This window comes from Excalfactoria chinensis, chromosome 3, assembly GCF_039878825.1.
Source record: "Excalfactoria chinensis isolate bCotChi1 chromosome 3, bCotChi1.hap2, whole genome shotgun sequence".
Lineage (NCBI taxonomy): Eukaryota > Metazoa > Chordata > Aves > Galliformes > Phasianidae > Excalfactoria > Excalfactoria chinensis.
The window spans coordinates 75072472-75084649 of NC_092827.1; the positions used below are offsets into that span (position 1 = coordinate 75072472).

General features: G+C 40.7%; 1 protein-coding gene across 3 annotated transcripts in view; it reads right to left on the bottom strand.

Moving 5' to 3' along the window:
- RMDN2 (regulator of microtubule dynamics 2) overlaps positions 1–11959 on the bottom strand; it is a 41879-nt gene extending 29920 nt beyond the window's left edge. Inside the window, exons 1-5 of one of the 3 annotated variants that reach the window (XM_072333439.1) lie at positions 11799–11959; positions 10489–10961; positions 4829–5018; positions 3781–3883; positions 1680–1740 (exon numbers count right to left, since the gene is read on the bottom strand). In XM_072333439.1, coding sequence (XP_072189540.1) covers positions 1680–1740; positions 3781–3883; positions 4829–5018; positions 10489–10943 — 809 coding nt within the window. In that variant the 5' untranslated portion in view covers positions 10944–10961; positions 11799–11959. Of the gene's footprint in view, positions 1–1679; positions 1741–3780; positions 3884–4828; positions 5019–10488; positions 10962–11396; positions 11424–11456; positions 11581–11798 lie in introns of those variants that run through there. The other 2 variants (XM_072333437.1, XM_072333438.1) reach the window with 2 other exon arrangements.
- Positions 11960–12178: the final 219 nt, after the last annotated feature.

Consider the following 12178-nt stretch of genomic DNA (forward strand, 5'->3'; position numbering starts at 1 on the left):
TAAAATCTCCCCATCTATTTGCAATCTATGTACAAAAAGTATGATAACTTTAAACCATACCAAAATCCCTTGCCTCTAACAAAAAGCAGTAGTTTACAAAACAGAAAATACTCAAGTAAAGACTCTTAAATAGGCTTTCTCAACTAACCTCTGTAACATATCTCTTTACACTCATAATTCTTCCCTTGCTTGATGTGCCTGCCAGTACAGGATCTCACATCTGAAGTCAACGGACCACCTACATCTCTCTCAACAACATGCAAGCTTTTGTCAGCATAGTTTCTGCCAGTGAAGTTGAGTTTATACATCCTGTCAGTCCCTCAGTATGGTGGAGAGAAATGGGCAATCATACATTCATGAGATTTTATGGTTGTTTATATGCATAACTCTAGCTGAGAGGAGTACAGCATCGTTACTCTGAGCAAGTGTCCATGGCTGTGGTCAGCCTACCAGCAGAAATGGCTGAAAATTATTGTCAGCAGGTGTTCGAGCTACAGCAGCTTAGTATCACCTTGCGCTAAACAGTGATGCTCAAATTATACACCATGAAGGTGAAGCCTGCCCAGAATTCCCACAGCGCACCACTTCCAGCACCCCATTGTTACATAGCGGATATTTTGGTCACTAGTTGCTATAAATCAAAAGGGAGAAAAAAGAATCATAGAAATACAGCAGTGCTCACAGCAACACAGCACAGAGCCATAACACAGCCATCTCTGAAGCTCAGGGAGAATGAGACACCAAGCCCAAGAGTCACCTACTTAAATGAAACCATCTCTATCTAACCAAGTAGTTAACAACACGAGGAGAAATTAATGTCACTCTAACTCAGGTGGGTAAAAGGAACTCTGATAAACTGTGCTCCACAAGTGGCAACGTCTTTTTAGACAGCCAGATATAACAGGCTTAGGTTTAGATACTTGAAAGATAAGTGAATTCCCAAACTAAGTATGTGAGGATAGCATTAATTGCAAACATAGAAGCTAAAATGGAAAGGAAAGCTAAGAACACTAGAAAAGAAAGCAGGAGTTCAGGGAAACTGATTAACAAAACAGCAGTGTGAGACCTATTGTCAGAACTCAATAGAATAATCTTTTACCTGATAATGATGATCAGATAAGAATAATTCACATTTGCAAAGATTTTTTAATTACAGGAAAGGTCTTTGAAATTAATCCAAGTGCCCAGCTCGGAGGAAAATTATACAGTAAGGCAAAACTCTCATAATACTATTATTGTCTATTTCTAATTATTGGAGTTTAGCTTCTCGCAATTTTGGAGAATGCTTACTTTTCATAATGGCAAAGACTAAGGCCAAATGGCACTATTTGGAGGAATGCTGAGAAAGTAAATAGAAGACCATAGTTTTTCTGAGCAATAATATACTGACTGAAGCAAATACTCCCACCTACGTTTCACAGCAGCCATTAAAGAACAGTTAGTGAGTTGCCTCACATGCTATAATAAATGCTTCACGGAATATTTCAATGCAGTTATATAGCTACGCCTAATAATAAATGATTTCCATAGAACTATGAAAAATATTAAAGAATATTTTACGAAATTGATATCCAGCTCCATCATAATGTGGGCACTTCTTTATAGTGAAAGACAGCTGTCTCTTGTGTTGGATTTGATAAATGCATATAATGATGCAAAAATTAGTTTTCTAAACTTACCACTGGTGACTCTCGGCACTCATGGCATCCAACTGGACAGCCTTTTCAGCTTTAGCCTTTCCTGTAAAAGGAATACAACATATTGAAAGATGTATTATACCCTTCTACATCCTTGGCAAGTACTGAGAACTAAGCATTCAGATATATTCTGGCTGTAAGGAAATTCAAAATTCTCTTGCACATATAGATGGACAATCATGGCTTTACATCATTTGCATTTCTATACGTGCACTCAACCACAATAAAATGGATACAACTTATTTTTTCTTATTCCATTTTATCAAGTCTGATGCAACTGAATCCAAGGACTAGACTGGACTACTGAAGGAGGCAGTATTATTTGTAAGACCTTTAAAAGCAGGTTAGATAAGCACCTGTCAGAATAAGCAGCAGAGCTGCTTCCTTTCTTGGGTACTGGGATTAGCTAGTTGAAGTTCCTTTCCAGTACAGTCTTCCATTCGGTTCTGCTTTTAACTGAATAAAGATGACAGAAGGTGGCCTGATCAAACCCACGCACACAGATGAGATGCTTGCTGTTTGCACAGTTTCAGCTGCAACCAATTAAGCCACATTGACATTTCTGTATTACAAGTTAACTTCATAAAAACAAAGAGCAGCTTACACAGTCCTCTAACCCAATGGAATGAAGAAACACAAAACTACTGCCAGCTCTCCTGCAGTCTCAATCCCTATGCATCACTTCCAAAAACTGAGATGAAAAGGGCTGCTACCACCCACCCCTTCACAAGAATGAGCAGAAGGAGGCTGATTACCCAAGACCTAATCCCTCTGTCATTCCTTCTCACTCCCTGTCTTTTGCTATGCCATTATCTTCCATCAGGAGAGGCTACAACTAGACACTGCTAAAAGCAAAAATCCAACAACAGAGATGCCTGCTGTAAAGTAGTTTGTAATACAATCCTCGCAGAAATTCCCACATAATGAAGCCAAACTGCTACTAAACCAAAGACATTGACAATTAAGTAGTTCAGAAAGCACGAGTCTTTGTGATGAAATGACAGGAACAAACAGATAAGGTCAGGGACCTTGGCATATGCCTAAGTTGGCTACAGAGTAAGTAATAACAGCCCAGGAGCACGACACTGCCTTTAAGGATGACAAATTGCAGCCAAAGTTGTTTTTTCAGTGTTGTCCTTCCTTCTGACAGAAAAAAAAATTAAACCCCTACAAAATGTTATAAGAGTCACAAAATTACACAATTACATGAACTTGTAATACACTTACAAAACCTCACTTTGGTGCAGCAGAAAGGGAGGGGCAATGGAAAAATAAAGTATAGAGAGGCATTCCCAGATACAGACAAAGAGATTACCATGAGAACAATGTGTTTGGAAAGACTGGAGGAGGGTGATACAGGGAGAAAAGAAGTAGGTTTTATTATAGTCAAGAGAAGAATGTCCAAAACAAGAAGGGATACATATACTGTCCTTCTAGCCAATATGAAACTAGACTGTAAAAGAAAGGGAAATGCTCTTAAAAGCACTGAAGAAAAAGGAAAAAGCTGTGAAGAAGATCATTGGAACATTGGTAAGGCTAAGCTATCAAACAGGATACATGGGGAAAGATACCTGAAAGCAGCATCTTAAATTGTCATACGTGTGAATCTTGAAAAAACATCACAAGAAACAGTTCTATCCCCAGTAGAATCATAAAAGAAACTGCTGATTTGCAGGAGTGCTACTTTGCCTCAGAAACACAAATCTTCAGTTTGCTTTTCTTCTCTCTCTCCCAAAGGTGTAATTAAGAAACTGTGCTACAATATTTTTTATATTCTTTCATTTTAAAGTTATTATTTTATATTCTGTTTCCATCTGATTCTTATCAAAATGAAGATTTTTAAGGCATCATCCATAGCCAACAGACTTACATTGTGACCAACAAGACTTTTTAAAGACCACGTTTTTATATCTCCAGAGACGAAAAAATGGACTGGAGTTGTACAACATGATAGGTCTTGTGCAAAATATTACAGTACAAACACTCCCATTTACTAGATTGGATAGGAAAACCTTACCGAAGTTCAAAGCATGTTTCACTACATTCAGAAGACATAGTACATAAGCATTTTTCATCTACTTACCGTCAGAAACATATTTTTTCTTTTCCTCAGCATCAGTAGCCATCTCAAACATATCTCCATAAGCGCGTGCAAGTCTCCAAAGGAAGTCCACATGGTTTTCATACTGAAAGTAGAGAACAACTTAGAATCAGATCAGACTGTGATTTACACAGTTTGCTTTAATAATACTTAAACACGGCATAAATATTTGTTATTTTACATCCTTTTATACTACTTTAAATTCACATGAGAGCCAGATATCAATTTCTCACTGCCAAAGGAGAAAAATGGTTTGGAAATACCTCAGACAAGCTAAAGAGGCTTCATTTAAGAAATCGGTTTTAAAGATCCTTTTTTTTTTTTTTTTTTAAATTAAAAATATAAAGGTAACCCCATAAAATCCAACAGATTCCTGAATGATGTGATGTATACTTTCGTTAGATTTGAAACAAGCATCAAATTCACCTTGCAAGTAGCATTTCATCAAGTTGCCTGGGTATTCCAGTACATAAATGAAAATGTAATCAGAACTAATTATGTTTGTCAAAGAAGAAGAAACTGATCCACCGAATGGAGTGCTGACTGTCAAACACTTCAGAATTTTATCAAGAGTTAAACAAGTGCACAGTAAAATCATCAAAGAAAAAGTGCACATGAAGATTACCATAAAGGTATAAGCAGACTACAGGCTCATAGTTTGATTTCTTCAGAACACTTGGTCTGGTTAGTAACTTATTCTACTGGACTTTCTCATACAGGCCATTCTAAAACCAGCAAAATAAGTTTCATTTACTTAGGAAAAAAAGCCCACAGTATCTTTCTTTATTGCACACAAAAATACAAAACCAAACAAAATCTCTAAATTTTTGAGTCTAGATGGGATATAATAGAACAAACTTTCACACCCACCCAACGTGAATAGTGGTGCCACCTTGAGATATTTATTTTCCAATATATTTTAAAAATGAGTATGAAATTGCACTTTCATACTGTGTTCCTGTGTGCATCTTAATGCTTATATTGTTCACAGAGGTGGTGATAAACGTTAATAGCAACACAATACTAATACCTTGGCTTCTTTCTCAAGTAGCAGTTTGAAGCTCTCCTGTTTATCATCCTCTGAACCCTTGTGCAAACTGTCCACCTCCTGTAGAAGATTAAATAATTCATCTTCTGGCTGCACAGTGGTATCAGGTGACTTCTTGCACCCCTTCTCTTCCTCAGAGTCTCCTTCAGTATCAGTATGAGCTGTAAGGTAACTAAAAATCACAGAAAACAATAACTATCTTTTCTAAAAATACTGGCAAATCACCGCGAAATTAAAATGCAAAAAATTCAGCGCAGTTTATTCCTTTTATCCAAACCGAAAAGGTTTTATTTCTGAAATCAAGCTTATCATTATTACAGAACCTTTATCTTCAAAAGGATAGCACAACTATAATTTCAAACTGTCCTGCCTAATCCCACATCCAAAAAATTTAGAGACATATTAGAAATGTGTGTCCTTGTGCTTCAAATGCAGAATACTTTAAAACACTAATGTGTACTAAGACATTCTCTGCAACCCTGAACACTTTGCAGACCTGAACTTTTTCAGCTCTTTACTTCAATTTCTCTACATTTTGAAATGGGAAAGAGCTTACTAACCACACCAGAAGTGCTGTAAGAATCACTTATACAATATTCTCTTAAACACTTTCAAGATCTAAGTGTAAGCGATAATACACGTAAACAAACTGATAACAGCGATCCTCTGTACATTCTGAAGGTTAGAATATCTGAAACTGGGAAAGATCTTATAGTAATTAATTACGCTCCATGCAGAAGTGCTCAGCACAAGGCAGTCAAGGACAAGGAAATATTTATGAAAGTCATAAATACCACACAGAGATAAGCAGTTGGCCTTACTGTCCGAAGAGCTGAGCATACATTAGGGTCCTCCAGTTTCACACTGGAGCAGTTGAATAGCATTATATTTTAAAAGTAACCATCTATTATGAGTCCCCACCTCACGAGTCAGGCAACCCAGGCAAACTCCTACATTGCTCAGGAGTCACAGGGATAAAATAAGAACAAGATAATTTAGTTAAGTATTAAACATCATTTCAGCATTTTGGCAAACAAGAAACAAGTAAATTATTTTCTGTTCTGCTTCTGATTGCATTAATTTTCTTACTAGATCTCTGTTCAATCCTTGTCATGGTTGAAATATTTTAAGCACAAAACCATAACACATTAAGAAGTCTATAGAGACCTCTGAAAAATAAATAGCTCGGATTTTCCCTATCAATGTGGGTAAACTGTTCGAACTGAAGGAAGTTTATTTTGAGACAGGAAGACCCTCCAGCCACTTATGTACAAAATAGGAGATACTACTGATATAAAACTTATAAAAAGAGCTTCATAACTGATTTCAAAAACCAGCTAGCAGATTTACACATCTGTTCATATCAGAAGAGCAAGCTGCATGTTATGAAGAGCTATACTAAGTGTATATAAATACAGAAGCAAAGCAAAGATTTATTTCAACACAGTCCAAAATCTCCTAGAGTTTAAGGGATAATGAAAGTAAACCAAGAAGGAAATTAAGAAAGAAAGGAAGAAGAGTCATTATGGCTTTCTTTTCAAATTTTTTCTGTAACTACTCTAACATCTGCTATTTCACCTGGTGTTTTACCAGATGATAAACAGAAAATGGTAAATGGCTGGATGTGATTGGATTGAGATCAGCCTTGAGGAGAAGGACTTTATAGTGTTGGTTGATAAGAAGTTCAACATGGGCCAAAAGTGTGGACTTGCAGCCCAGAAAGCCAAGTGTATCTTGTGGTACACCAAATAAGAGGTGGCCAGCAGGACAGGGGAGGTGATCGTGCCTCTGTACTTGTGAGGCCCCACCTAAAGTACTATACTATGTCCCGGCAAGGGCCCTCAGCACAACAAAGACATAGGGTTGCTGGAGTGGAGGAAGACCATGAAGATGATCAGAGGGCTGAAACACATCCCCTACAAAGACAGGCTGATGGAGCTGTGCTTGTTTGGTCTGGAGAAGAGAAGGCTCTGTGGAGATCCCACTTCCTTCCACTGCCACCTAGTGGTAGCCTTCCACTACCTAAAGAAGGCCTACAAGAAACTTGGAAAGAAACTCTTTGCCAGCAAGTGTAGCAATAGGTCAAGGAGTGATGGATTTAAACTGAAAGAGGGTAGGTTTAGATTAGACATTAAGAAGAAATCATTCATGATGAGGGTGGTGAGGCACCAGAACCGGCTGCCCAAAGAAGCTGTGGACACCTGATCTCTGGAAGTGTTCTCGTCCACAGAAAGAGAAGCTGGAACCAAATGACCTTTAGGGTCTCTTCCAACCCAAATCATTCTGTGGCTGTACAGCCTTGAAAGACTCTTCCAACCTAGATGATTCTATGAAAAGTGAATATTTACATGTGAAAAACACATTAACCAATACCTGAAAAACTGGAATAACTTTAAAAATATCTACACTCAATGCCAACTGTTTCAATCTTTACTACCAATAGTTCTTTTTTAGAAGAGAAGAACAGTGAGTGATAAAAATGTGAGGAGCAATGGTCTGTGAGCAGGACTCAGACCGCAGAAGGCTGTTTAAAGTCCAAAAAGCAAACAGAAACCATGCTGTAGACTCACCACACTGTGGTTAAGCTGTTATAAAATCTGGACACACGGTATCGCATTAAAAACAAAACAAAACATAAAAATAAAAATAGAAAAATGTGATTGAGCTATCCAGTATAAAACACTACTGCGGTGTAAACTCGCTCTGCTGCTTCAACAGACTGGATCAACTAGTTGGATTGCCCTCTGACCGAGCCCAACCAGGCACCATCTGTTTACAACACTCCAACTTTGAGATAGATCAAAAATGGTTTGTTATCTCCCTAGCAACTTGAAAAATATTCACCTGACACATATAATGCCCCATCTGCTCCAGCTAATTCAGTAGAATGGTGATTATATGCCACGGATTCATCTACATCGAATTGGCATGGACAAACAAGTAGAGTATACACAACCACCAGTAATGACAAACAGCCTTTGAGGAAACCTTTGCCAAACCTGAGTCAGGTCAGCTGAAGACTGCACTGGAAAGAAATGGGCAGCAATAATAGGTGAAGAAATAAGGGAAGTAATTCTTAGAAGCAGGCAAAGAAAATGTTTTAAGAAAGGAGTTATGCATAAGACATAGGAAGGAAAAGGATTTACTGATGTAAACCTTTCTGGTGACTGACATCAAATGTGATTTGAAAAGCCTGGGTGACAGGCTTGCTGAAGCCTGGTGCCAAACGTTACTCTGGTTTCAATGGTTCATCAACACTGCAAAAGGGATGAAACCTCATTAAAATGACAAGTGAGATAGGATTAGGGGAAATCTTCCAACATAGGTGATCATCTAGACACAGTGTGTTGTTATACTTCCTCAAATGGCAAAGACTAAGTCTTACTTAGTGAAAAATAGAAACTGAAACATTTAAAAACAGAATGTAGAACAGTCTAGAGGTGGTGAGCTCTTGAGTATTCAGTCAACATCTCATTAATTCAGCATATCTTCCAATCAGGGTAGCTTTTATTATGTGAAAATAAATACAATTTTCTTCATAGAAAGTGTTATTTTTCCATATATAATTTTTGAAAGGCAATAATGCAAAGCTTCTCTCTCCAAGGTGTTGAATATCAGCAGTGACATTGGGAACAGACCAGAATAGATCAAAGCAGTGAAGGCCACAGCAGGGACTGCCAGCATCAAATGTTTGGGGGGAGAGGGGGAAGAATAAAAAAAGAAAAAAAAAGTAATGTTAAAAGCTGGTGTAGTCATTTGGAACAATTCATGTATCATTTAAAACCAGAGTTGCTTAACACAAGCAAAACCCTATCTTCTGGATCATAAGAACATCGCTGGGGCTGTGAAACACGTTGCATGTACTTTATCCTAGATAGAAAACCAAAAGTGAAAAAAGGAAGTTTAATCTGTAACTAAGAACGTTATTTCTCTAGTGCACAAGCCAGTAGCTGAATGCATTGCCATGCACAGACTTACCACAGGACAGCATAAAGCAGAGCCCGTGGCATTTACACACTTAATGCACATGAAGGAGTGAAGCATATCAACTCAAAAAATTTATGTGTCCTACTGTTTCTTATAAAAAACACCCCTATAATGTGCATCACTGCCATTGAAGTTAGATATGACCTCAGAGAAACCTATATACATCTCAGCTGTATGCAAACCAAGACTATTAACCTATCTCTGTTTACAGGAAGAAAAAGAAACTTACTGAAATGAAATAAACTTATTTTAATTATAGAGAAGATACGTGAAACAAGCACATTGAGTGAAAGGTGTCAGGAAAAAAATATCTTCCTCTTTTCAAAATACATTAAAAAACATCATTGAAAAAATGACATACCCAAATGACTAATGCTATCTACAACCTTGAATTATCATCCTTCCATCCAGCTGTACGCAAATACTCATCAGAGAAGGCCTCTCCTAAGGACATACTCAGTACTCTTGCACACTATAATCACTTGTGTTGGATCATCTCATCAGTTCCTTCGTCACAAAGAACCTGAACAGACAAGTTTCCTTGGTTAGTTTCCTAACAGCAATGCATCACTCCTGACAAGAAGTGCCATGATCTCAGTGTCAGGTGTGGAATGACAACTGCACTGTGTGTGTGAACCTGACTGTTTGTTAACTGGTACTTTAGACTCATTTACAACTCCAAATATTTTATGCTCAGTATAAAGGCCTCTGCAAACCAAGCAAATTATCAAACAACATGAGAAACTCAGTTTATGGGCATCGTGCTGCCTATGCTACAGATGTTAAACACTGAGGAGATGTTAACCAGAAAACAGCTGCTATAAACACACTCTGAATATACTACATGTAAATTTCTAATCTATTATAGCAAAACAAAGATGTAATTACGGGGGAGTAATGTCATCACCGTTTCCACATTACTACTGTAGGGGGTATTAGGCAACAGATGAAATTACAGAACTACAGTTCATCTCCTGAACTCCAGGTACATCTCATCCTTCAGCATGTTCCCCAGCTGAAGCCTACAGAAGACTTCATTAGCAGCAATTGGACTATGAGCTGTGACCAAAACCAGGAACTTTGAACCTTAGTACCCTAAATCACTCATGGTTAATATTAAGGCACTGGGAACCATATACAGTAGCAAATATATATAAACAAGGCTGCCACGTGTACATGCCTTGCATTCAGAGATAACTTCCAAAGCATGCAGCACCTTTTGGCAGAGCACTGTAGTAACTCATCTTTAAAGCTCACAGGAAACAGTTACTAAAAGTATTCCTAAAGTCTGAACCAGCTCTGTCAGAGACTTAAATGAGCCTACTGCATTGCTGAAAGAGACTATAAATCACACCATTATCCTGAACTTTGCTTCTCACTGCACAGCTATGTAGCAATATTGCAGCAATCACAAGTGCAGCAGTCTGTACTGGACTTCATGTTGGACCAACTTCACCACAGTGCAGATTTACAGAGGGGTCACACAGAGTTTTCTCTGATCTGAAAACAACTAATCTGATCTTCTGAAAAGAGGAATATAAAATATACATGAAACTTTAAAAGGACTACTGTTTAGAATGCAAAGCTTCACTTACATAATGATGCAATTTGCACTGCATATGAACCATAGCAGAAACAAAATGTGACCAACTCACCCTCCTTCACTTTCCGCCTCCTCAGAGCTGGTAGCTTCCGTTGCACCAGGTGCTGCCTCCACTTTCCTCCGCCTTGCTGCTCTGTGTGATGGGCTAGCTCTCTGTGCATCCCCTCTCCCCTGCAGCTCATCTCGAACGAGATCTTCCAGCTTTGGAATAGCTTCTTTCAGAAATTTCACTTCTCTCTTCAGTTCATCCACACTCATTAGCAAACCGTTCAGTTTTTCAAGTATCTGTAGTTGCCTTCCATGTAAAACCATGACTGCTCCTTGTTCATTATGAGCTTCATGTTCCAAACCCACAGAATGAAGCTTGTTACCTACATCTGTGAATACGGGCATGTGCACAGCTGCACTGGGTTTTCGGGTCTTGTGGTACCAAACCAGGACCAGGCTTATTCCAGCAGTCCCTGCCATTATGCCCAGTATCAATCCTTTATTTTCAAAGTGAGACATTTCTGCGCTGTCCTAAGACTGTGAGACAACAATAACAGGCAGAGTTAAAGACGTTTTCCCACTCTACCCAAACCACCCACTTTGCTTTTAAATCACAAAATGTTAAGGCTACAATAATCGGTGCACACTGCAGACGTGAAGCCACAGCACAACTCCAGCAGCTCCTGCAATAGCAGGCGATGTGCAGCGACAGCCAAACCGAGACAGCTGTGATCTGTTGTTGGCGACAAGGACGCACTTTTGTACCTGCACAGCATCACAGCCTTCACTTACGACACTCCCCTCACTTTGCGTTGAGTATCGTACTGTTTTCAAAGGTGAGAAACTCGCGGCAACCCGGTTTCCCCCCCGCTCGGCGGCGGGCAGCTGTCAGGCCGCAGCGCAGCCCGCCCCGCCCGCCTCGGACCGAAGCCCCGCGCTCCTCACCGCCCCCCCGCCCCGCGGCCGCCCGACCCGGAAGGGGGAAAGCGTCAGTGGCAGCGCCAGCCCCGGGCCCGTCGCCCCGCTACGTACCGACGGGCCTCTCCGGCTGCGGGACCTCTCCCCGCAGCTCTCCCGCCGCGGCCCAGGGGGCGGCGATACCCGGATCGAGGGGGACGGGCCTCCGCCGCGAACGCCGGCCTGGCCGCCGGGGTGACAGCCGCTTCTCCGCGGAGGAAGGCGCCGGGCCCGCCCTGCGGCTTGCGGCGGCACCGGCACGGCGCGTAGGGAGACGGGCGGCTCTCCGTCCGGCCGAGGCCTCCCTGTGCGAACGCGGCCGAGCCGCTGCTGTCTGAGTGCCCCGAGGGGCGCTGGGGGAGAAGCCCGCTGCACCTGCTTTGGTGCTCAGGTGGGGCTGCTGGAGAGCAAACGTACCTGTGCGCGTGTCTCTGTCCGGTCTGCCGGCTGCTGATTGCTACTGAATTAACCTTTGTTACTTCTAGGAACTAGAGAGGCAGTATTTCCTCTGTGCCTAGCGCTGCAAATCACGGGGGAACCCTGACCAGCTGCGGCAAGAGGAGCGGCCCTGGCACAACAGCGTAATAGTAACTTGGCTGTCTGAGAGCCCAGAGCTGGCGCTGTAGTTTGCTTAGAATCACTGAAGAACTGGGATTTATTGGGGAGCACGATGTACTGCTCCTGTGGCCCATCTTTTATTTGTGACATAAGACCTTGGTTTCTCCCTCACGGCAATGTTTCTGGTTCTGCCTCCTGCTCCTGGTTTTGGAAGAAGACCTGCCGCAGACAGCCTGCTG